Consider the following 23,586-nt stretch of genomic DNA (forward strand, 5'->3'; position numbering starts at 1 on the left):
GTTCCGTCCCACGGGGAACCCAACAGTGCTTGCATTAAATCAAATAGACTCTGAGTGTTTTCACTTGACTTCCTAAAGTAAGGAATGTTCATGCATTATTCATTAACATTTGAATATGTCAAAGTCACTGAAGCAAAATTAAGTTCTCCCTGTGTTGGAATTCTGTTTGGGTGGGTGTCATGGAATAACCTGTTTTCCCATTGTCATACAAATACAACTATAATTAAGCAATAATGCCCGAGGGGTTGTGGTATATTGCCAATATACCATGGCTATGGGCTGTTCTTATGCATGACGCAACGCGGAGTGCCTGGATACAACCCTTATCCGTGGAAATTTGGCCATAAACCACATACCCGAGGTGCCTTATTGCTATTATAAACTGGTTACCAATGTAATTAGAGCAGTAAAAAGTAATGTTTTGTCATACCAGTGGGATATGGTCTGATATATCATGGCTGTCAGCCAATCAGCATTCAGGGCTCGAACCACCCAGTTTATAATGTGGTTATATACACCGTGTACAAGGTGTCGAAAGTGTTCCACATGGATCCATGTTGACTCCAATGCTTCCCACAGGAGTGTCAAGTTGGTTGGATGTCCTTTTGGTGGTGGACCATTCTTGATACACACGGGAAACTGTTGAGCGTGAGAAACCCAGCAGCGTTGCAGTTCTTGACACACTCAAACCAGTGCGCCTGGCACCTACTACCATACCCCGTTCAAAGGCACTTAAATATTTGTCTTGCCCATTCACCCTCGGATTGTGTATGTGTGCCATTCAATCTCAATTGACTCAAGGCTTAGAAATCCTTCTTTAACGTCTCTCCCCCTTCATCTACACTGATTGAAAAGGGATTTAACAGGTGAAATCAATAGCTTTCACCTGGATTCACCTGGTCAGTCTGTCATGGAAAGTGTTTGTTTTGTATACTTAGTGTAGATATGGTGCCCAGTAATCTCAAACCTGCTTATTCAGTACCACAACATGACTATAACAGAGCTATAACAATCAGGAGTCAGTAGGCTGTCAGGTACAGAAAGATGTGCAACATTGCGTAACAGAAAATAGCATGAAATCCATGTGATAACACAAATGTGTCAAATCTAGCTGTCACTAGGTGCCAGTAGGAGGTATTCTGACAAAGAAGTTCCTCCTTGTTGCTTAGAGGTGTTAGAGTAAGTAAATAAGTAATATTGTGCCAGTGTAAGACAAGTAGGACTAGGGCATTAGGGACCTGACAGTGTTAGATACCGGTCTAAACAGACATCATTGCTGTATGGAAATTATTCTAGTAGTTTAGTGACATGTAGAACCACTGATTATCAGTGACACGGTTTAAGTCGGAAGTTTACATACACCTTAGCCAAATACATTTAAACTCCGTTTTTCACAATTCCTGACATTTAATCCTAGTAGAAATTCCCTGTCTTAGGTCAGTTAGGATCAGCACTTTTATTTTAAGAATGTGAAATGTCAGAATAATAGTAGATAGAGTGATTTGACCCAAGTTAATTGTTTAACTTGGGTCAAACGTTTCGTGTAGCCTTCCACAAGATTCACACAATAAGTTGGATGAATTTTGGCCCATTCCTCCTGACAGAGCTGGTGTAACTGGGTCAGGTTTTTAGGCCTCCTTGCTCGCACACACTTTTTCAGTTCTGCCCACAAATTTTCTATAGGATTGAGGTCAGGGCTTTGTGATGGCCACTCCAATACTTTGACTTTGTTGTCCTTAAGCCATTTTGCCACAACTTTGGAAGTATGCTCATTATCCATTTGGAAGACCAATTTGCGACCAAGCTTTAACTTCCTGACTGATGTGTTGAGATGTTGCTTAAATCTATCCACATAATTTCCCTCCTCATGATGCTATCCATTTTGTGAAGTGCACCAGTCCCTCCTGCAGAAAAGCACCCCCACAACATGATGCTGGCACCCCTGTTCTTCACGGTTGGGATGGTGTTCTTCACCTTCAAGCCTCCCCCATTTCCCTCCAAACATCACGATGGTCATTATGGCCAAACAGTTCTATTTTTGTTTCATCAGACCAGAGGACATTTCTCCAAAAAGTATGATCTTTGTCCCCATGTGCAGTTGCAAACTGTAGTCTGGCTTTTTTATGGCGGTTTTGGAGAAGTGGCTTCTTCCTTGCTGAGCAGCCTTTCAGGTTATGTCGATATAGGTCTCCTTTTACTGTGGATAAAGATACTTTTGTACCTGTTTCCTCCAGCATCTTCACAAGATCCTTTGCTGTTGTTCTTGAATTGATTTGCACTTTTCGCACCAAGTACGTTCATCTCTAAGAGACAGAACGCGTCTCCTTCCTGTGCGGTATGACGGCTGCATGGTCCCATGGTGTTTATACTTGCAAACTATTGTTTGTACAGATGAATGTGGTGCCTTCAGGCGTTTGGAAATTGCTCCCAAGGATAAACCAGACTGAGGTCTTGGCTGATATCTTTTGATTTTCCCATGACGTCAAGCAAAGAAGCAGAGTTTGAAGGTAGGCCTTGAAATACATCCACGAGTACAACTCCAATTGACTCAAATGATGTCAATAAGCCTATCAGAAGCTTCTAAAGCCATGACATCATTTTCTGGAATTTTCCGAGCTGTTTAAAGACAGTCAACTTTGTGTATGTAAATTTATTGTGATACAGTGAATTATAAGTGAAATAATCTGTCTGTAAACAATTGTTGGAAAATTACCTGTGTCATGCACAAAGTAGATGTCCTAACCAACTTGCCAAAACTATAGTTTGTTAACAAGAAATTTGTGTATGTAAACTTCTGACTTCAACTATATATCATTCAGTATCTATACTAAAGAAAGGACACAACACAGGTTTTGAAGGTAATATTTTTTGGGAATGGTTTCTCTCGCATCTTCGCAATGTTGAAATTTGAATGGTATAGTTTTTTTTTTTTTACTTGTCTAATTGAAGTTGTTTATTTAAATGTTGTATTTTGTTCCTTTCCAGATAACACCATTCCTCCATGTTTATTGGTAAAAGCAAACATGCTCGTGAGTTAGAAATCCATTTTACAAACAGAATAAATCAAAAATACATACACTTCCTGAAAATATAAACAGTAACAAATCCAAAAGAATATTCTTCCTATAAGTGTTTTACATTTTACACTACCATGTCATAGTAGCATCCACAAGGTAGAAAATCCTCAAAGCAATTTCTGAAATCTCACTGAAGTAATAGTCCTGCCATTAGATTTGTCCTACTGAAGTTATCAAGCAAAGGGCTGTTCATATGTTGCTGTTCATATACAATCCAAACAGGAAACGCACATAGCAAACAAGAAGGGTACTGTGCAGTGGAAAAACAAAAATGTCTTATTCTCTGCATTGTCCTTCTAGAGCAGGGTTCTCCAACCCTTTTCCTGGAGAGCTACCGTCCTGTAGGTTCTCACTCCAACCTTAATCAAACCCAAATCTAATAATCAGCTGGTTGATAAACTGAATCAGGTGTTACAACTGGGGTTGGAGTGAAATCCTACAGGAGGGTAGCTCTTCACAAACAGGGTTGGAGAGCCCTGTTCTAGAGTCTGACTCATCCCTTTCTCACATTCCAATGGGCTTTTTATTGATCTCCAGAAATAAACATGTTGTGACCTAACTGATTTAAATTGTCATGCTGATAATGTTATCGCCAAGCCTCACACTGATAGGACAAGTCAAAGTCTAGAGAGGAGTCTTACTTTCCCGTTACTCTAATCTCCTAACTTTCTCAATAAGACTGCAAAATGAACAGGGGTCAAAATCTTATAGGGGCTACATAACCGTTTTCAGCGCTTACATTGAATTCAATGGTTTAGTCTTGAGTTACAACAGGGTGGTTGGTCCTGGCCAAATATGAAAGCAGAACATGCTATAGGGTTCAATATCTATACTTCAGGGGCATCTCTAAAGAATTTCAGCTCTCCCTCTCTTGAATAAATGTAAATACAGTATGGAAATATAGCTTTTTTTTCATCAATTATACACAATCATACAAGAGTTGATGTTAGTTAGCACATTCAGAGCCACCAACGTTTCTCCACTTGCAGGGCGGTATGGGGAGATCCTCACTCATTAACATTAGGTGCCTCGCTTACATGGAAATGGATTAACTGCTGATGTATGTAAATTAAGATCAGAAACTGTGCATGGAAACATCACCAATCTGTAACAAATGACTGGTTATTTGACAACTCTGTCAAAACCATACATTTTCCTTGAAGATGAATCCTGGCAGAGATGAGTTGGTATGAATGTGTCTTTGATGTTATGTGAAGTGACGCCACAAGGGTTGGTTTAAACACAAACCTACGTTAAATAAGCAGAGTAAGTGGGACCTCTTTTCCTGACAATTTCCACATTCATTCAAGTGACTAAAAATGGAAAAAAGTATCAAAGTAAATCCTATTGCAAACATTTACAAAATTTACAGAAGAAAATCACGCATCTCATAAAAAGTCAGCCTTCTGCTGATTACGTAAGGCAAACTTAGAGATCAAATCAAATGTTCAGTATACATTCAAACACCATTGTCTACAGATATCCGACACATTTGACAATAAATGACTAGCTCCTCATCCAAATAGGTCTTTGGCTTTCAGATGAGGGGAGGGGAGATGACTTGGGTTAAGAGAAAACACTTGTTACACACCATCTCAAAAGTGCGTAACAGTCTTGGTGTTCATATGTACATAAAGTGGCACCACACATTTAGTCGACAATAAAATACTCAGGGGAATATCAATTTTATCTCTAAATTCAAGACGGAGGTTGTATCTAATTTGCAAGGGCATTTCAACAGGGGAATGTAAACTTCGTGACCTCTGCTGTAGACCGAGACGTTGAGATCTGTGAGGGTGTGGCCATCCCTGGACCGAGGACCTTTAAGCCTCGAAATTATAGACAACATTAGCCAAATGAGGGAGAGAAGGAAACCATAGCTTAAATATATATAAAAATAACTAGCTATTCACAGTAGTCACAAATGTTGTGTGTTACCGATTATCTAGTAACCACATCGAAACATACATCTATTTATAACGATTTAGATTTTTTATCTCAGAAAAAGTGAGATTTGAATAATTATTCAGATGTTTGAAGAGACAAAACAGTCTGCCTTTTCAAGCTTCAAACATATCATTAAAGGAACTGCTTTCTCTCATAAGTGTTTCATTCTTCAGTCTCAAAATACTGGAAATTGCAACAACAAAAAACAAGTGATTTCGTCAAATCGGCTTGAATTAGTTTTTAAAAAATAAAGTAATTCCCACTAAAAAGTGTGACGTTCGTATTGCATTCATCGCCTCCATGAACGACTCTCGTACTCGTCATCCTCATCGTCATCTTCCTCCATAAGCAGGTAGGGGCCGACTTCCTCCTGGAGGAATGAAATCAAAGAACATGCATTTTGATGTCATTAAAACATTGACTAAAAGCGATCTATAATTCTGCAAAATAAATACAAAACTCACTAAATCAAACATTTTGCAATCGATAATTCGTATTAGGACACAGCTATGCTGCACTCTTATTTATATAATTGAATTCTGATTTATTAACATGACATGCTTTTCCAAAATGCCTAAATGGTACAAAAACGGGAAATGTATGGGGAGAGATGTATAGTAACGTACCTTATTGGCCTCATCCTTCAACGACTCCTCTTCAGGCTCTGTGGACACGGATGGAGTCTTCGGCTTGTGCCATGAAATCTGTAGAACGCGACCTTTGAACTTTGCTCCTTGGTTTGCAGCCTATAAAATGTGAAAATGATCATGAAGGGTGAAATTCAATTCAAACTTGTGTTAACTGTCTGTTATAAAGGCATCCAAATGTTACTAGCTACTGTGCGTCATATCTGCAGGACATACATTCTCTGCTTCACTCCGGGTCTTGAATGTCATGATAACGCTGGTAGCATCCTGATCATGAAGCTCCTGTATCTCACCAAATTTCTGTGACAAAGACAAGAATACCAAACAGCCGTAAGTGCCAGTGGAAACTCCTTTACACATCTTCTCAGGCATTGTTTTTACTACTATAACGATTCATGCTTTGTACCACAGGATGAGTTCTAGCTCTGACTATTCAATGTTAAAATAAGCCATTTTGGGGAAACCATGCAACTAGCTGGATAGGATAAGATGTGATGGTTGTATTTCCTTACCACAAAGTGAGGCATCAGCTCCTCCTTCTCTTCCTGTGTGACTCCCATGATGGCGATGGCCCGGGGCCTGTGGTCCACCACCATGTGATTGCCCCCTCCTCTGCGTCCCCGTCCCCGTCCCCTGCCCCTTCCTCGGCCTCGGCCCCTGCCCCTGACGCCTATTGGATCGTCCACCTTCCCCCGCCCGGTCGGTATCAAGCCCAACCGCGTGGCCTAGGAGAACACAGCCAACAAAGTCATCAGATCCACAGCTACAGCTACTCCTCAACAACACACAAAACGAGGTGCCACCTGGCACTATTAGGAGAGTAACACAGAGGCAGATGTGGAAGCAAGAAAGCCGGTTGTGCCACCTGGCATGTCCTCAGCAAACAGTGCCATGCAGCGTCAGTATCTAGGAAGAAAATGTAATGCCACTCAGAACAAGTGTCCCCACAGGTCTGGTATCCATCTTTAATGAGTCCAAGGGAATATGGACCAGCAGGCTGATTGTGGTGGGCGTGAAAGCTTGGAGCGGCAGGTAGCCTACTGGTTAAGGGCGTTGGGCCAGTAAACAAAAGATGGCTGGTTCGAATCCCCGAGATGACTAGGTGAAAAATCTGTCTGTAAGTCGCTCTGGATAAGAGAGTCTGCTAAATAACTCAAATGTAAAAATGGAGCAGAACGCCAACACTCGTCCTTCCCCACCCCTCCTACTAAATGTCATCCCTCTATTTTCTTACAAGGAACACCAGCTCAAACTTTAATGAAATCAGATGCATCAATGTAGGATATGTGTTTCGTTAGGATTCGTTAGTGGGTGTCCTCTGGGCTTGGTAAGTGCCTGCAGTTTAATGTGCAGAAGAGGGATAAAGCCATGCATATTTCATGGAAGCTAATTTAAGCACACCAGGCTGGGAAAGCCATGCAGAGAGGTGTTGCCATGAGAGAGAAAAAACGAGTTTGTTGTTTAGAACCTGATCCTCTGACACCGAGGACGTGTTTTTCCTCTGGAATTGATTGTAGAATTTTTTCATGTTCTATATTTTTGGGGCGTGCCGGCAATGATTTTGCCCTGGCGCAGCACCCCAGCTAAATGACTGCAGAGGAAACACTGGGCAACATATGTGACCAGCAGCAGACGAGAGAAGCTGTGTGGCAAGGCATACGTTCACATCCAAGGTGATGCCCTGCTGCTCGCTTCAGACCATTCTTCTAAAAGTTTGCACATTTGTTGGCGTTGTCTTGTCTGCCACTACTCTTTCACTATGCCAGAACACTGCCACATTCCAGACATGGTCATTAGTTCTAGAGAGAGGACTTCCGAAAGTATGGATGCCCTGTCTACTCACCTCAACCTGCAGCTGGCCCAGTTTCTGCTTCAGGTCTGTTGTGTCCTCTCCAGAACTCATCTTCTTGTGGAAATCAAGCTCTGCATCCAGAAGCTCCTTTTGTTTCTGAGGGAAAGCACAAATCAAACAGAGCCATTGATATTATGTTTGGATTTCCACAATGCATGAACTACATTGTATAAGCAAATACTGTAAATGGCGGTGATGGCGCAATTAAGAAATTACAGCCCTATATGATATGGTAGGTAGACTCACATCTATCTTGGTCTTGGACTGGGCCGTGGAGTGGGAGGCTGGGCTCATCTCGTTCTGGAGCTGGGAGATCTTGTCAGTCAGATCCTTGAGAGTCTTCATAAGGTTGGCCCTCTCCTCTGGCTTCAATGTGGCCCGGTTCTTTTCAAGTCTGTTTATTAGAGCCTATAGGAGGAAGGACATGAGATTGACTAGTCAGTGCTAAACAAGCAGGGTTTTCCAGGACAACAAACAGGCTCTTTTGGTCTTACTGGTGTCTTTGGTTTTGATAGTGAATGGACAATGTGATGACGATCACTGCATGTGGCTTATGTGCAACTGTAAAAAGGAAGGTGGTGATGGTGGTATCCTTTAAATTATGAACTACACTGAACAGAAAGATCAACGCAACATGCACCAATTTCAAAGATTTTAACAGTTTATAAGGGAATCAGTCAATTGAAATAAATAAATTAGGCCCTAATCTATGGATTTTACATGACTGGGAATACAGATACAGTGCATTTGGAAAGTATTCAGACCCCTTCCCCTTTTCCACATTTTGTTACGTGACAGCCTTATTCTAAAATGATTTAAATTATTTTTTCCTACTCATCAATCTACACACAATACCCCACAATGTCAAAGTGAAAACAGGTGTTATCCAAAATTGTAGCAAATGTAATTAAAAATAAACAGAAATACCTTATTTACATAAATATTCAGACCCTTTGCTATGAGACTCAAAATCAAGCTCAGGTGCATCCTGTTTCCATTGATCATCCTTGAGATGCTTCTACAACTTGGAGACCACCTGTGGTCAATTCAATTGATTGGACATGATTTGGAAAGGCACACACCTGCCTATATAAGGTTCCACAGTTGACAGTGCATGTCAGAGCAAACACCAAGGTCAGAGACAGGATTGTGTCGAGGCACAGATCTGGAGAAGGGTACCAAAACATTTCTGCAGCATTGAAGGTCCCCAAGAACAGTGGCCTCCATCATTCTTAAATGGAAGAAGTTTAAATGGAAGAACCACCAAGACTCTTCCTACAGCTGGCCGCACAGCCAAACTGAGCAATCGGGTGAGAAGGGCCTTGGTCAGGGAGGTGACCAAGAACCCGATGGTCACTCTGACAGAGCACCAGAGTTCCTCTGTGGAGATGGGAGAACCTTCCAGAATCTCTGCAGCACTCCACCGATCAGGCCTTTATGGTAGTGGCCAGACTAAAGCCACTCCTCAGTAAAAGGCACATGACAGCCCGCTTGGAGTTTGCCAAAAGGCACCTAAAGGACTCTCAGACCATGAAAAACACGATTCTCTGGTCTGATGAAACCAAGATCGAACTCTTTGGCATGAATGTTAAGCATGGAGGAAACCTGGCACCATCCCTACGGTGAAGCATGGTGGTGGCAGCATGTTGTGGGGGATGGTTTTCAGCGGTAGGGACTGGGAGACTAGTCAGGATCGAGGGAGAGATGAACGGAGCAAAGTACAGAGAGATCCTTGATGAAAACATGCTCCAGAGCGCTCAGGATCTCAGACTGGGGCAACAGTTCACCTTCCAACAGGACAACGACCCTAAGCACACAGCCAAGACAATGCAGGACAATGCAGGAGTGACTGTGAATGTCCTTGAGTGGAGCCCAGCCAGAGACCGGACTTGAACCCAATCGAACATCTCTGGATAGGCTTGAAAATAGCTGTGCAGTGACGCTCCCTATCCAACCTGACAGAGCTTGAGAGGACCTGCAGAGAAGGGGAGAAAGTCCCCAAATACAGGTGTGCCAAGCTTGTAGCGTCACATCGAAGAAGACTCGAGGCTGTAATTGCTGCCAAAGGTACTGAGTAAAGGGTCTGAATACTTGTGTAAAAGTGATATTTCCCCCAAAATGTTATACATTAGCAACAAATTCTAAAAACCTGTTTTTGCTTTGTCATTATGGGGTATTGTGTGTAGATTGGGGGGAGGGGGGACTATTTAATCCATTTTAGAATACGGCTGTAACGTAACAAAATGTGGAAAAATGCACTGTATGCATCTCTGTTGGTCAGATACCTTGAAAAAAAAAAGTAGGGGTGTGGACCAGAAAACCAGTCAGTATCTGGTGCGACCACCATTTGCCTCATGCAGCACGATACATCTCATTTGCATAGAGTTGAATCAGAATGTTGATTGTGGCCTGTGGAATGTTGTCCCACTCCTCTTCAATGGCTGTGCGAAGTTGCTGGATATTGGCAGGAACTGGAACACGCTGTCGTACATGTCGATCCAGAGCCTCCCAAACATGCTCAATGGGTGTACAGGTCCTTGCGACATGGGGCTGTGCAATATCATGCTGAAACATGAGGTGATGGCGTCGGATGAATGGCACAATGGGCCTCAGGATCTGATTACTGTCTCAGTGCATTGAAATTGCCATCGATAAAATGCAATTGTGTTCGTTGTCCGTAGCTTATGCCTGCCTATACCATAACTCAACCATGGGGCACTCTGTTCACACTCTGCTGGCATTAGCAAATAGCACGCCTACACAACGCCATACACGTTGTCTGCCATCTGCCCGGTACAGTTGAAATCGGAATTCATCTGTGTGAGAGCACACTTCTGCCAGTGGCCATTGAAGGTGAGCATTTGCCCATTGAAGTCGGCTACGACGCCGAACTTCAGTCAGGTCAAGACCCTGGTGAGGAATACAGGCAACAGATGAGCTTCCCTGAGACGGTTTCTGACAGTTTTTCAGAAATTCTTTGGTTGTGGAAACCCCAGTTTCATCAGCTGTCCGGGTGGCTAGTCTCAGACGATCCCGCAGGTGAATTCATATCTGGAGGTCCTAGGCTGTCGTGGTTACACGTGGTCTGCGGTTGTGAGGCGTGTTGGACGTACTGCCAAATTCTCTAAAACGACATTGGAGGCGGCTTATGGTAGAGAAATTAAATTCTCTGGCAACAGCTCTGGTGGACATTCCTGCAGTCAGCATGCGAATTGCACACTCCCTCAACTTGAGACACATGTGGCATTGTGTTGTGTGACCAAACTACACATTTTAGAGTGGCCTTTTGTCCCCAGCACAAGGTGCACCTGTGTAATGATCATGCTGTTTAATCCGATTCTTGATATGCCACACCTGTCAGGTGGATGGATTATCTTGGAAAATGAGAAAGGCTCACTAACAGGGATGTAAACACATTTGTGCACACAATTTGAGAGAAGAATATGCTTTTTGTACATATGGAACATTTCTGGAATATTTTATTTCAGCTCATGAAACACGTTTTTTTTTCTTTTCAGTATATATGTAATATAAGCAACTATACCTTCTGGCATTCAATCTGTTTCTCAAGCATCTCCTGCTTTTTTTTCCTCATGTCCTGTTGCAACTTCAATGTCTCCTGATACGAACAAACCAAACAATTGATTAGAGTGGAATTTAGATTTTTGTATGAAAGGTGATGATACACTGAAGCTTATTCAAAATGCTAACAGCAAAACTGACTTGCCTGCTTCTTTTTCAAGACCTCGAGTTCTTCAAGTGCTTTGGCAGTTTTACCAAGTGACTTGGATGTTGCCTTGAGGACTGTGGACATGTAGGGTCCCTTCTGAAGGGCCCCAGAGGAGGCCAGGAGTGCCTAGGATAGAAAGAGACAAACAGACCCTTTGATTACTACCTTACCCCCTGTGTCAATCCACTCCCTTTACCATAATACAACACCATGCTGCAGACATGTATAGGGGCACACTCAGACCCACAGAGCATAGGAAATTACTGCTTACAGCTGCAGTGTCTGCGCTGGGGTGCAGGGAGTCCAGTTTGTCCCCGGCCACAGCCCCAACACCGTGGCAATGTTTGGGCACCGTCTTATTATTCAGCACATAGGCCCCGGGACTGTGCTGCTTTATCACCTGCTGGTTTTTACAGAAAGATATAAAGTAATGCATGGATGATGATCACTGCTGACCTGGAGCTTAGAACTTCTCTGTTCAAAACCAAAACTGCTGGTTGAATTAATTAATGGTTTGACCAGCTAAAAAAGAGTTTTGCAGTAGTCACAAGTGCGCTGTTCACCTTGTGGACGTTGGGTTGCTGTTGCCCCATGGCAGAGCTCTGGCTCGGTCCGTCCCCCTGACCCTGACCCATGCTCTGTCCCTGCTGCTGGGTGTTGGCCTCTCGGTGCCAGTACACACGGATGAAGCGGTTGTTGAGCACCGCCTCAATGCTGGAGATGGCCCGCCGTGCCTCTTCGTTGGCTGTGTACTGGATCAGAGCTGCCTCTGGGTCACCACCAAACACCACCTATTGGAGACGGGACAGGAGGGGACAGGTCAAAGGAGATACAGGAAGTAGTGATATAGGCAAGCGGGTGTGTCCCTGATTACCCTCGAAAGTATGTAGACGCCCCAATAATGACCTAAAAAGTTCCTGTTTAGTGGTACAAATGATATCAAGAAATTGTGAGTGAAGTGCTGTCGAGATAAAAAGCGAATGAAATAGTCAACTACAGTCATGTTACTCTTACCTGAATATTCACGATGGTACCAAACTTGCTAAAGTGTTCATTCAATTTGGTGATGTTGTTGAGATCTCGGGGGATTTTGCGAACTTCCAGCTTAGTGTTGACATAGTGATTCTTCTTGGGGAAGCCCCCGTGTTGGGGCTTGTTGTTGGGGAAGTTGAGTTGGTTGTTGGCCTGGTAGTTTGACCTGGAAGAGAATGACAGAAGTGAGTGACAGGGCAGAGGAGCCAATGACAGGGATCTGTGAAGCAGAGTTCGGGTCAAGTAACGAGTCATCTAAATCCAGGCACCTACAGAGCGCAATTAAAACTGCCATTGAACTGGAATCGCTCACAACGCTGCAGTGGTGGAGGGTGGGTACTGTGCGTGTTCAGGGTGTGTGTGGGTGTGTGTGTGTGTGTTCTTACTTGTCCATCCAGGGTTTTTTGGGCAGCTGGCCCTCTGTGGGCCCCAGGGGCCTCTTCCTGCTCTCCTGCTCGGTGCTGCTGTAGCGGGACACACTGCTGGGAACACTGGCCACTGCCGGCTCTGTCTGGATCACTATGTTAGCTGCTGGGAAAAGGAGAAAAACAGTCGGTCGTAATGACACGGCTAGAATCTGGACTGCTGTCTGGATGACAATAAGGATATGTAGTGAGTGATTCTAGCTGTGCATGGCTTTTTCTCTAAGATCCTAGTCTGGTTCGAGTTGTTTGATCATGTTCTCCAAACGAACTAACATATGGAACTTGTCTCATGTTTCATATTGGTTAGGAGCAGAGGAAAGGCCCAATCTAAATAACTAAAGTGACTTGTGTTGAGTAAAAGGGATCGATTAATTAAAGCGGGACAGGATAGACCCACATGTGATACCTCTGGATCCCTGGCCATCTCCGGAAGTGAGGCCAATCAGGTTGGGTCTCTGGGTCTGGATGCGGGGGATGAACTGCCTGTACTGGGGCCGGCTGGCTGCAGTGATGCCTGGAGACTCTGGGTTGTAGGCCTCTGGGTCGTAATTATCTGGCAACACAAGGGATGGGACACATCATTAGAAGAACTAAAACAGCATTTTACACTGTGGGGAGTGACAATTCCCAATTAGGCATATCTGTAATAACACCTACTTTAACTGTATGCATGCTTACAAGGAAAACCTAAGTATGGTTATACTATTGAGCTCAACATTATAAAGTCTGATTTTGCTATATAATAGGCTATGGCTTGGGACTGTCAAGAATGCATGCACTAAACTAAAACATGGAGACACCCAGAGCAAGTAAAATAAATACACACACACGCAGAGTTCCTCTGTCCAGTGTCTGTTCTTTTGCCCATCTTAATCTTTTATTTTTATGGCCAGTCTGAGATATGGCTTTTTCTTTGCCTAGAAGGCCAGCATCCCGGAGTCGCCTCATCCAGGATGGCACATCAATGCGAGCTGTGGCAAGAAGGTTTGCTGTGTCTGTCAGCGTAGTGTCCAGAGCATGGAGGCGCTACCAGGAGACAGGCCAGTACATCAGGAGACGTGGAGGAGGCCGTAGGAGGGCAACAACCCAGCAGCAGGACCGCTACCTCCGCCTTTGTGCAAGGAGGAGCAGGAGGAGCACTGCCAGAGCCCTGCAAAATGACCTCCAGCAGGCCACAAATGTGCATGTGTCTGCTCAAACGGTCAGAAACAAACTCCATGAGGGTGGTATGAGGGCCCGACGTCCACAGGTGGGGGTTGTGCTTACAGCCCAACACCGTGCAGGACGTTTGGCATTTGCCAGAGAACACCAAGATTGGCAAATTCGCCATTGGCGCCCTGTGCTCTTCACAGATGAAAGCAGGTTCACACGCACATGTGACAGACGTGACAGAGTCTGGAGACGCCATGGAGAACGTTCTGCTGCCTGCAACATCCTCCAGCATGACCGGTTTGGCGGTGGGTCAGTCATGGTGTGGGGTGGCATTTCTTTGGGGGGCCGCACAGCCCTCCATGTGCTCACCAGAGGTAACCTGACTGCCATTAGGTACCGAGATGAGATCTTCAGACCCCTTGTGAGACCATATGCTGGTGCGTTTGGCCCTGGGTTCCTCCTAATGCAAGGCAATGCTAGACCTCATGTGGCTGGAGTGTGTCAGCAGTTCCTGCAAGAGGAAGGCATTGATGCTATGGACTGGCCCGCCCGTTCCCCAGACCTGAATCCAATTGAGCACATCTGGGACATCATGTCTCGCTCCATCCACCAACGCCACGTTGCACCACAGACTGTCCAGGAGTTGGCGGATGCTTTAGTCCAGGTCTGGGAGGAAATCCCTCAGGAGACCATCCGCCACCTCATCAGGAGCATGCCCAGGCGTTGTAGGGAGGTCATACAGGCACGTGGAGGCCACACACACTATTGAGCCTCATTTTGACTTGTTTTAAGGACATTACATCAAAGTTGGATCAGCCTGTAGTGTGGTTTTCCACTTTAATTTTGAGTGCGACTCCAAATCCAGACCTCCATGGGTTGATAAATTTGATTTCCATTGATAATTTTTGTGTGATTTTGTTGTCAGCACATTCAACTATGTAAAGAAAAAATAATTTAATAAGAATATTTCATTCATTCAGATCTAGGATGTTATTTTAGTGTTCCCTTTATTTTTTTGAGCAGTGTATATATATTATTGTTTTGTATTAAGAGTAGAGAAATGGACTGCATTTAAATTAATTCATTTTCTCACGTATGTGGGCAGGATTAGTCAAATAAAGTTTGCACTCATCTAATGTGCACCTTACAGCACCAACAGTAGATTTCCAGTTCAGAAACAGTGTGACCCTCTGGTCAACATATGTTATTGCACCCTAAAGAAATGACTTGATCATGCAGGCAAGGCAGTAGGACACAAAAACAAAACTAACACCACCACCCAAAAAGGAAATAATTTGCAAAACGTGAATGAACCATGTGACCATAAACATTTTAAACCAATATAATTTCTCTGTCTTTCCTCACTTACTACAGTCAAACTGAACAATGCCATTTGGTTCACATTGATTTGAAAGATGATGTTTTTCAAAGAAAACAAACTGATAAAAAGTAAAATAATATGGGAGCTATGCTTAAAAGTACCACTTTTCCATGCCAATTGAGAAAATCATAGCTGCTTACATTCTGACTGAGAATATTGGGGGTGTAGAGAGACTGAAGAAGATGGAGGTGGTGGAGGAAGAGGAGGTGGAGGTCCCACTCCAGGCGGTCCCAGAGAGGACGCAGAACTCGCTCCTGAGTTGTTGGGAGTATCAATCCCTCTTGCTGGTATTAATGGGGGCCCTATGGGAGATACAAATCCAAGCTGAACCCAGCTAATACTAGACAAAAGCCATTTACTTAAACTCCTAAACAGAAAAGGCTAGGTAAAGTACAGACATGCCGTATAGGGTGAGCACTAGTGAGGGTAAGACAACAACAAAGACAGCTGTTTCTCTGAGGTGCGTATCTGCACTGAACAATTTCAAAGATTTTACTGAGTTACAGTTCATATAAGAAATCAGACAATTGAATTAAATTCATTAGGCCCTAATCTATGGATTTCACTTGGCTGGGCAGTGGTGTAGCCATGGGTGGGCCTTGGAGGGCATAGGCTCACCCACTTGGCAGCCAGGCCCAGACAATCAGAATACGTTTTTCTCCACTAAAGTGCTTTATTACAAACAGAAATACTCCTCAGCAATGACATTGTAGGCAGCTTATGGTAGAGAAATAAATATTATATTCTCTGGCAACAGCTCCGGTGGACATTCCTGCAGTCAGCATGCCAATTGCATGCTCCCTTAAAACTTGAGACATCTGTAGCCTTGTGTTGTGTGACAACTGTACATTTTAAAGTGGCCTTATATTGTCCCCAGAAAAAGGTGCACTTGTGTAATGATTATGCTGCTAAATCAGCTTCTTGATATGCCACACCTGTCAGGTGGATGGATTATCTTGGCAAATGAGAAATGCTCACAAACAGGGATGGAAACAAATTTGTGCACAAAACTTGAGAGAAATAATATTTTTGTGTATATGGAACATTTCTGGAATCTATTACTTCAGCTCGTGAAACCAACACCTTACATGTTGAGTTGATATTTTTCTTCAGTGTATGTAACACAAAAAAACGCCCTTATGACATGCTATTTCTCAATTTAACAGGCAAGCCTTGAACTCGATATCTGCGCGAGACTCATTTCTTCATCCAGCAACCGCAGCGTTTCATACCGCACCGCGCCCCACCCGCTGGCTTTCTGTCCGACTCCCACCCGCTACCACAAGAACTGGTCCCAAACCCAACGCAGTCCCGCAATGTTCTTTTAGGCGTATGTGACGCAGCTCACATGCCAGCTACGGTCCTAGCCATTTCGCTCCCTATAGGCAATATCAAATGCGGAAAAATAACTTAAGAAATAGGTTAAATTACCAGAGATTCTCACGTGGCCCATTATAGACTATCTGTATTACTGGGCTGTATCAACCAATATGCTAGATGTAGTTGAAGAGAGCAGAGTTGGAGAGACTTGCTCTTGCTCTTTCGCTAGAGCTATTTTGATAGCCTACCTTTTAGGAGTGGAAAGATTTTCAGACTGATAAATATGCGTGATCAATATTTATTACTAGGCAATGCGGTAAACTATAGCCTAATCATATTTAGGAAGTACATTTCCTTGGAAATATAACTGCCCAGTGCTCCTCCGCCCATGCATTGGCCTACTCCATTTAATTGAGACCACACGCGCACCTGATCTCGCACGCGTGGCTACTGAACTTGAAGCAGCAAGAATAACGACAGCGACACTTACTACTTTTGCATATAGGATATAACCTACCTTCTAGGAGGCCGATATGCAGGCAGAGACAAATAAATGGGAAATCAATACTTATTAAAAATTAAAAGGCGCAACGGTCGCTCACCATAGTAGCCTTCTTCTCAAACCATTTTGAAATGATATTTTAGGTATATGATCACACTGGCAATAGATCATTTGCTGAGCATAATACTTGTTTATTTTACTGGACTGATGGCCTGCATCTGACGGTTAACCTGAGGGGAGGGAGAGCGCATCAGTGAGGCTGCCTCTCACCCGACTCACCGTCCCTCCTCTCTCCCTCCCTCCCTCCGCTGAGTAAAGGGGACAGTCTTCCAGCTGATGGCGAAACTCAAGTCGAAGTAGGGAGAATGTTCAACACTTTTATAAGCCATAAAATGCACAAAGTGTTGACAGTGCTGAATAACAAGTTAAACATGAAGTTACTACTAAAAACAGCAGTGCTTTGCTGTATTCGTTGAGTCTCTATCTAGTCATGGATTTAAAAGTTTTAAAATCTCACAGTATCAACTTTGCTGTGCGCTCAAGACTTATTTTTACAGTCTAAGAAACCGTGCAGACACGGTGATCTGAGCTATCTGATTGGCCAGCGGTAGGCCTGTAGGTGCACCTGATTTGCACTGTGGGTCTGCCGGGTAGGCGGAGTTCTACCTTCAGACACATGAAATGGTTCAAAATGGTCACACTTTGCCTTCCCGGCGCTAGGGCTGCTGAAGCAAGTGCACATACCACCAACAGCGTGAAGCCAATAAAAAAAGAAAGAAATTGAATTGCCAGGCTTTATCGTTGCGTTTTCTACAGAAATGTTTGGTGATCGACTAGGAACGCGATCGACCGGTTGTTGACCACTGATGTAAACAAACATCCATGCATCCTAAAATAACTCTCACCACATTAGGATCTAAAGTTAGGGCCCTGGGTTTTTCCTAATCATGTGACCTGACCAGGAAAAACACTTGGCCTTAACCTATGTCAAACACAGACTGGTAAGCATTCGGGGATCAGGAGTGATGGTCGAATTGGAGACGGCATCATAGCAGAGACATGGTAACATTACTCACCAGGAGGAGGCATAGGGAAGATGCCCGGTGGGGGCGGCTGGCCGTGGGGGGGCATGGGCATCCTGATGGCAGGGGGCGGCTCGGTCATGGGTGGCATGGCCATCCGGGCCGGCGGTGGCATGCCAGGTGGGGGAAACGGGATCATGGCGGGCAGCGTGACGTCGTCCACAATCAGAGGATCATTGCCGTGGTCAAAGGGACAGAGGTCACCACGCACACAGAAACCTTTCTCTGTGGAAGACAGAAAGGAAGATCGATGAAAATTGCATAAAAATTATCAATTACATTCTTACCATAATTGCGCTCAGAATTGCTTTCCCCCCAGTCATATAAAAAATGACATTAGTCCAAAATTAGATGCATCTACTTTGCAACCGTTTTGTTTAGCGCTCCTGATAACACCCAGGCAATTCTCTGAACCCTCAATGGTGGGGCAGAGTGAGAAATATCGCTGCCCTGTTGAGACTGTTGGATAAATATAAACAGTGTCCCATTGGAGAAGCAGCTCTATGCCTGATCTGCACTCTCAGGGGAAGGATGTTGAACCTGGGTCATTAGTGGTGCTTTAAACCAGGCACACACTTACTGAGGGTTAGAATGCAACCAACCTACTGCATTTAATTCATAAACAAACAATTGGCTGATATTTGACTGTAAATATTTGCACAATTTGACTACTGTAGACACGTGAACTTAACACTCTACAGAGAAGGCTCCTAGCATATACAATGACTAGCAGGCCATCCAAGGCCACCTGCTTCAATATTGAACATCCTTTCACAAGTTTTTGCATGTACATGCATTACATTAGAAACTATTTTGGATATGGATGATTTAGTCTTGTCGTTCAGTCACTAAAACCGATAAGAGATGTTCAGCTACATAAACAACAGGTCATTATTGTAAAAGAGAATGGGTTCTCAATGACTTACCTGGTTAAATCAAGACACAAGTAAAAGCCAGATATTGTTGATAGATTAACTGTAGGGCTAAGAGACATAGGTAACATCTAATTTCATAATATAGACCTAAGATCAGAGTGAAATGAGACTATTTCAGTTGATAAGTCTTTCTCCAGAATAACCCAGAGGTGAGCCCTTACCGTCGTAGTCGCGACAGCGGTGCTTGACTGAAGTGCTCTTGTTGAACAGCTTGCCCTCCCTGTGATTGGAGTAGTAATTAGACCAGCTCTCCGTGGTGCTGTCGGGCAGGTGAGCGGGCGCTACCACGGTAACAGAGCTGGGGACAGCTTGGCCAGCAGAGGAGGGGAACGGGTGCTGCTGGGGGGTTGGCAGGAGAGGTGGTGGATGCTGGTGTTGCTGCTGGTGTTGCTGCTGTTGTTGGGTACCCAGGGACCCAGAGGTGGAGTTGAAACTCTCAGGCTCCTTCCTCTCCACTTCAAACTTTGACCTGTAATCTGTTGAACATACAGAGACACAGAGAAAAGCTTTAACCCAAAAGTCACAATGTAAACTTAACATTACACCACTGGTTCTAGGTTAAGTTTAAAAAACGTTGAAGTACTACATAAGTCATTTTTTGGGGTTGCCATACTTAACTTCTCCAATTATATTTTTTTACAACTTTTAACTCCCCCACATTCCTAAAGAAAATATTTACTTTTTACTCCCATACATTTCCCCTGACACCCAAAAATACTCGTTACATTTCGAACGCTCATGCAGAACAGCAATATGGTCCAATTCACGCACCTATCAATATAACTTGTTGTAATCCCTACTGGAGTGTGCCTGTCTGTACAAAAAAGGAAAAAAAGAAAATTGGTCGTCTGGTTTGCTTAATATAAAGAATTTGATGTATAGCATTTACTTTTACTCAAGTATGACCATTTAGTACTCTTTCCACCACTGTACATAAGTACATTTAAAACCAGATACTTTTAGATTTACTCAAGTAGTATTTTACTGGGTGACTTTCACTGGAGTACATTTTTATTAAGGTATCTTCACTTTTACTCAAGTATGACAATTGAGTCCTTTTCCCACCACTGCCCAGAATTTATCATAATCTTTATTATGAGACATCCACACCACAGAGGGCATTTAAGGATCTCCCCAGTACAAGTCCAATCAATAGGCTAATTTCTTGAATCTTGCCTCTTCTTAGCAAAGATTTGTTTTCAACCTTTTAGGTTAACATTTGAAGTGAAGCAGATTTGTTCATGTCCGCGCCCCTGTGAGTCTCACCTCTCCCTCTGCTGTGCTCCTTGTCCCTGCTCATGCCTCGGCTCCCACTTCGGCTGCGGCTCCTGCTGCGGCTGCGCCCACGAGAGTTGCCTCCGCGCCGGTCATGCCTATCGCGGTGGGAATCTGTGCTTTTACCGTGACGGTCCATGTCACGCCGCTTGCGGTCGTCTCGTCTGCGGTCATCACGGCCCCTGTGTGGTCAGGCGATCAAGGCATGTTGGTTAGTTATTTAGCAGCACCTTTTATACAGTAACAAACATTTCATGGTAATCTGTACTACTGATGTGACTAGCATTTCAACAACAAGACCTACATTGTGTGTCAAAGATCATTAGACATAAGAGCCTAATCAAGCCAACATCTTGACCTCCAGAGAGCATCATCACTGTCAAGAGGTGAACTCACTGGAGAGAACCAGGAAAATAACAAGAACATAGATATCAGCCTTACCTTGTCTCGTTGAAGTCAGAGCGGTTTCTCAGTGGACTTCTTCTCCTCCTGTTATCCCCCCTATCCTCTTCTACATTTTCAACCTTAAGATGAAGAAAATAACAATAATGAGCTATATCCCAACCATCAAAGACTGCAACATAATACAACGGAAAGGATTCTGCATGAAGCCAGTTCAACAAATGCCCTTACCTCCACAGCCTCCTGTTTTAGTACAGGGAGTTTGGTGTCCTCTTTGGGAACTTCCTTAGCAAGTGGATTTCCCAAGTAGTTTTTGGTGGTCAAACATTCAAAGAGCTTATCAACAAATCCGGTGGTTTCTGTAATAGGTGAAGTATCAAGACTTTTATAGACATTTATTTTTAATTATTTCAGACTATCATTCAGTCACCTAAATGTTTCCACAATGGAAATACTAGTTTATGTGACGCAAAACAACACTGACATTAATGAGTTGTGTGTCCTACCTTTTTGTAAGAAGACATCCAGTTGATCTGCACAAAGTGCTTTCAGCTCTTTCTCAGGTTTGTCCTTCTTTACCAAAGCCACAACATAGTTGGCTAAAGCAGAGGGGTCAGCATCACATCTGCAAAGCAACATTATCCATATTGCTCAGAACAGGGTTTGTATCAGACAATAATCATGTGTAACCAAGCCAAGAAAGTTACAATGACAATTAGGTTTGAGATTTTGAATTGAGGCAGCAGGTTAGACACTAATCTAGTTCTACCTAACATATATGTTAGCAATGACAACACACACTTATATAAACTGGGATGTCAGGCTTTCTAACTGACTAGCTAGTTGGTTGGCTATAAATGCTAGACGTCACTACTAGCAGTGTCTAGGGGTAGCTAAGCTACCTTAGCCACTACATTTATAACAACGCCAGCCTAGTTTTTAATATCCTAAGTTACCCATACATCACAAGCCACACTTGCTGTGCAATAGTAATATCAATGATTCTCGTTGATTGGGACGATGTTGATTGAGTTTAACTTTAGTTAGCTAGTAGTCAGACAAAGTTACCTAGTTACCTAGCTTTCCAGCTGGCTAGTTAGTTAAATGTATTGCGGCAGCGACACCAAAACACATAACGTTATCTAGAATGCCTTCATGTGATTAGTGTCTACAATTTGCCCAACATACCAGATATGCAGAATGTATAACGACGTATAATTTACACCACAAACGTTTAATTGGTATTTGTACTGCCACATAGCAAGTTAGCGGTGGCGTATCTAGTTAGCGTGCTAACTCGTGCAAGCTAGCTAGCTAAGTGTCATTTCAATTCATCACTCACATTGGCTCCAGGAGTTTTGCGAGCCACGACTTCAAAGCTTCCACATTTTCTATGATCATCGTGAAAACGGCTTAATAATACAGACTATAAGTTCAAGGTGTGTTGTGATATTCCTACTTTCATCGTCTATAAATGTATATTAAGCTTAGGCCTTTACTAATCACTTCACTTGCAGGTCGGACGAATTGCTTTACGTTCAAACACAGGCATGGCAACATAAGGTTCATTGCTAATTTGGATCCTTGGGACGTCCCAACTCTGACGTTGCCTCTTTGAAATTGAAAATGTTACGGTTAGGGTTTGATAAGGGTTAAGGTAAGATTTAGGGTAGTGGTTAAGGTTCAGGTTAGGGTTAGGGTTAAGGGTATGGACGTCCCAAGGATACCATATAGCACTAACCGCGACATAACGGGCATGTTGTAAACCAATCAGCTGGCCAAACCAAAGGGTTGTCACTAGTTATCACAGCCACAAGGTCTACAGTATATCGTAAACATTAATGAAAACTAAAATGTGCTTTTTGGTCTTAATTTAAGGTTATCGTTAAGCATACATTTAATAGTTTTGTCAAGGTTAGGCTCAAGATTTAGTTTAAAATCAGATTTTAAGAAGACAAGTTGTATAAATAGGCGGGGTTTAGCTATTTGTGGATGTGGTAACTAGTGACGACTAAACCAAGGGGAAACCATCATTCAACTTTTGTGGTAGGAAAGATTTGTTTCTCTTTTGGTCAATTCAACAACAGAGCGATACGAACCTTGTTTCAGCAGGATGTTGTATCTATCTACACCTTATGCCATGCCTTATTGGAATGGATTTATTGATAATATCTGTTGGAAAAAAGTTTGTATGTTGCCACACACATACCTACTTGTTAAGAAAATTAAGGAAGTTTCCTTTAAAATGATTCATAAATATTATCCTGTCAACCACTATATGAAGAAGTTTAAGGAAAATATCAACTCAAATTGCTCCTTTTGTAATGACCACCCAGAAACAGTGTTGCATATTTTTTTGGCATTGTATTCATGTAAGAAAACTGTGGCAAGACATCAGTAGATTTATAATGTAACACTTTTATGAAGGTCTTACACTATTGTGGAGAGATGTACTGCTTGGATTCTTTACCTAACGAATAAGCTGAAACATTTTTTATGTAATTCATTTCATTATTCTTTTGGCCCAATTTTCATATTCACAAATGTAAATTTACAAACAAAAAAACACATTTTCTTACACTACAAAAATAAATTGAGCTGTATTTTAAGACAATTAAATACTCTACTAACAAAAAAAGCTGTTAGAATTATAAGTGTATGTATGTCCCTTAAGGTCTTTGTGTAATGTGATATTGTACCTCCTAGCTCAATTGTCCATTGTATATAATCTATATATACTTGTGTTCTCTCATGTACTCTCTGTATTGATTTGTTGTCAATTAAAAAAATAAACAAATAAAACTTTTGTAGGATTTCTCTCTTGTTT

At 43.0% G+C, this 23,586-nt stretch overlaps 1 protein-coding gene across 6 annotated transcripts; it reads right to left on the reverse strand.

Annotated features, from left to right (window-relative positions):
- Nucleotides 1-2,850: 2,850 nt before the first annotated feature.
- On the reverse strand, nt 2,851-22,383 carry LOC139583533 (RNA-binding protein 27-like). Of its 6 annotated transcripts, none has more exons than XM_071414725.1 (21): nt 22,102-22,383; nt 21,266-21,384; nt 20,991-21,118; nt 20,799-20,881; nt 20,349-20,539; nt 19,244-19,558; nt 18,142-18,372; nt 15,384-15,545; nt 13,108-13,263; nt 12,672-12,813; nt 12,268-12,451; nt 11,817-12,044; nt 11,525-11,653; nt 11,251-11,379; nt 11,068-11,142; nt 7,770-7,931; nt 7,515-7,619; nt 6,184-6,396; nt 5,888-5,971; nt 5,651-5,770; nt 2,851-5,394 (listed from the first exon to the last, which is right to left on the reverse strand). In XM_071414725.1, the coding sequence occupies exons 1-21, from the start codon at nt 22,158-22,160 to the stop codon at nt 5,314-5,316; spliced, it is 3,096 nt and encodes a 1,031-aa protein (XP_071270826.1). In that variant the 5' UTR covers nt 22,161-22,383; the 3' UTR covers nt 2,851-5,313. The 6 variants fall into 6 exon arrangements, with proteins under 6 accessions (XP_071270826.1, XP_071270853.1, XP_071270844.1 ...); XM_071414752.1 differs by having other exon boundaries at nt 11,525-11,656; nt 13,117-13,263; nt 22,102-22,382; XM_071414743.1 differs by having other exon boundaries at nt 12,672-12,816; nt 13,117-13,263; nt 22,102-22,382.
- Between the last annotated feature and the right edge of the window lie 1,203 nt (nt 22,384-23,586).

The sequence above is a fragment of the Salvelinus alpinus genome, chromosome 1, assembly GCF_045679555.1.
Source record: "Salvelinus alpinus chromosome 1, SLU_Salpinus.1, whole genome shotgun sequence".
In the NCBI taxonomy this organism is placed as follows: domain Eukaryota; kingdom Metazoa; phylum Chordata; class Actinopteri; order Salmoniformes; family Salmonidae; genus Salvelinus; species Salvelinus alpinus.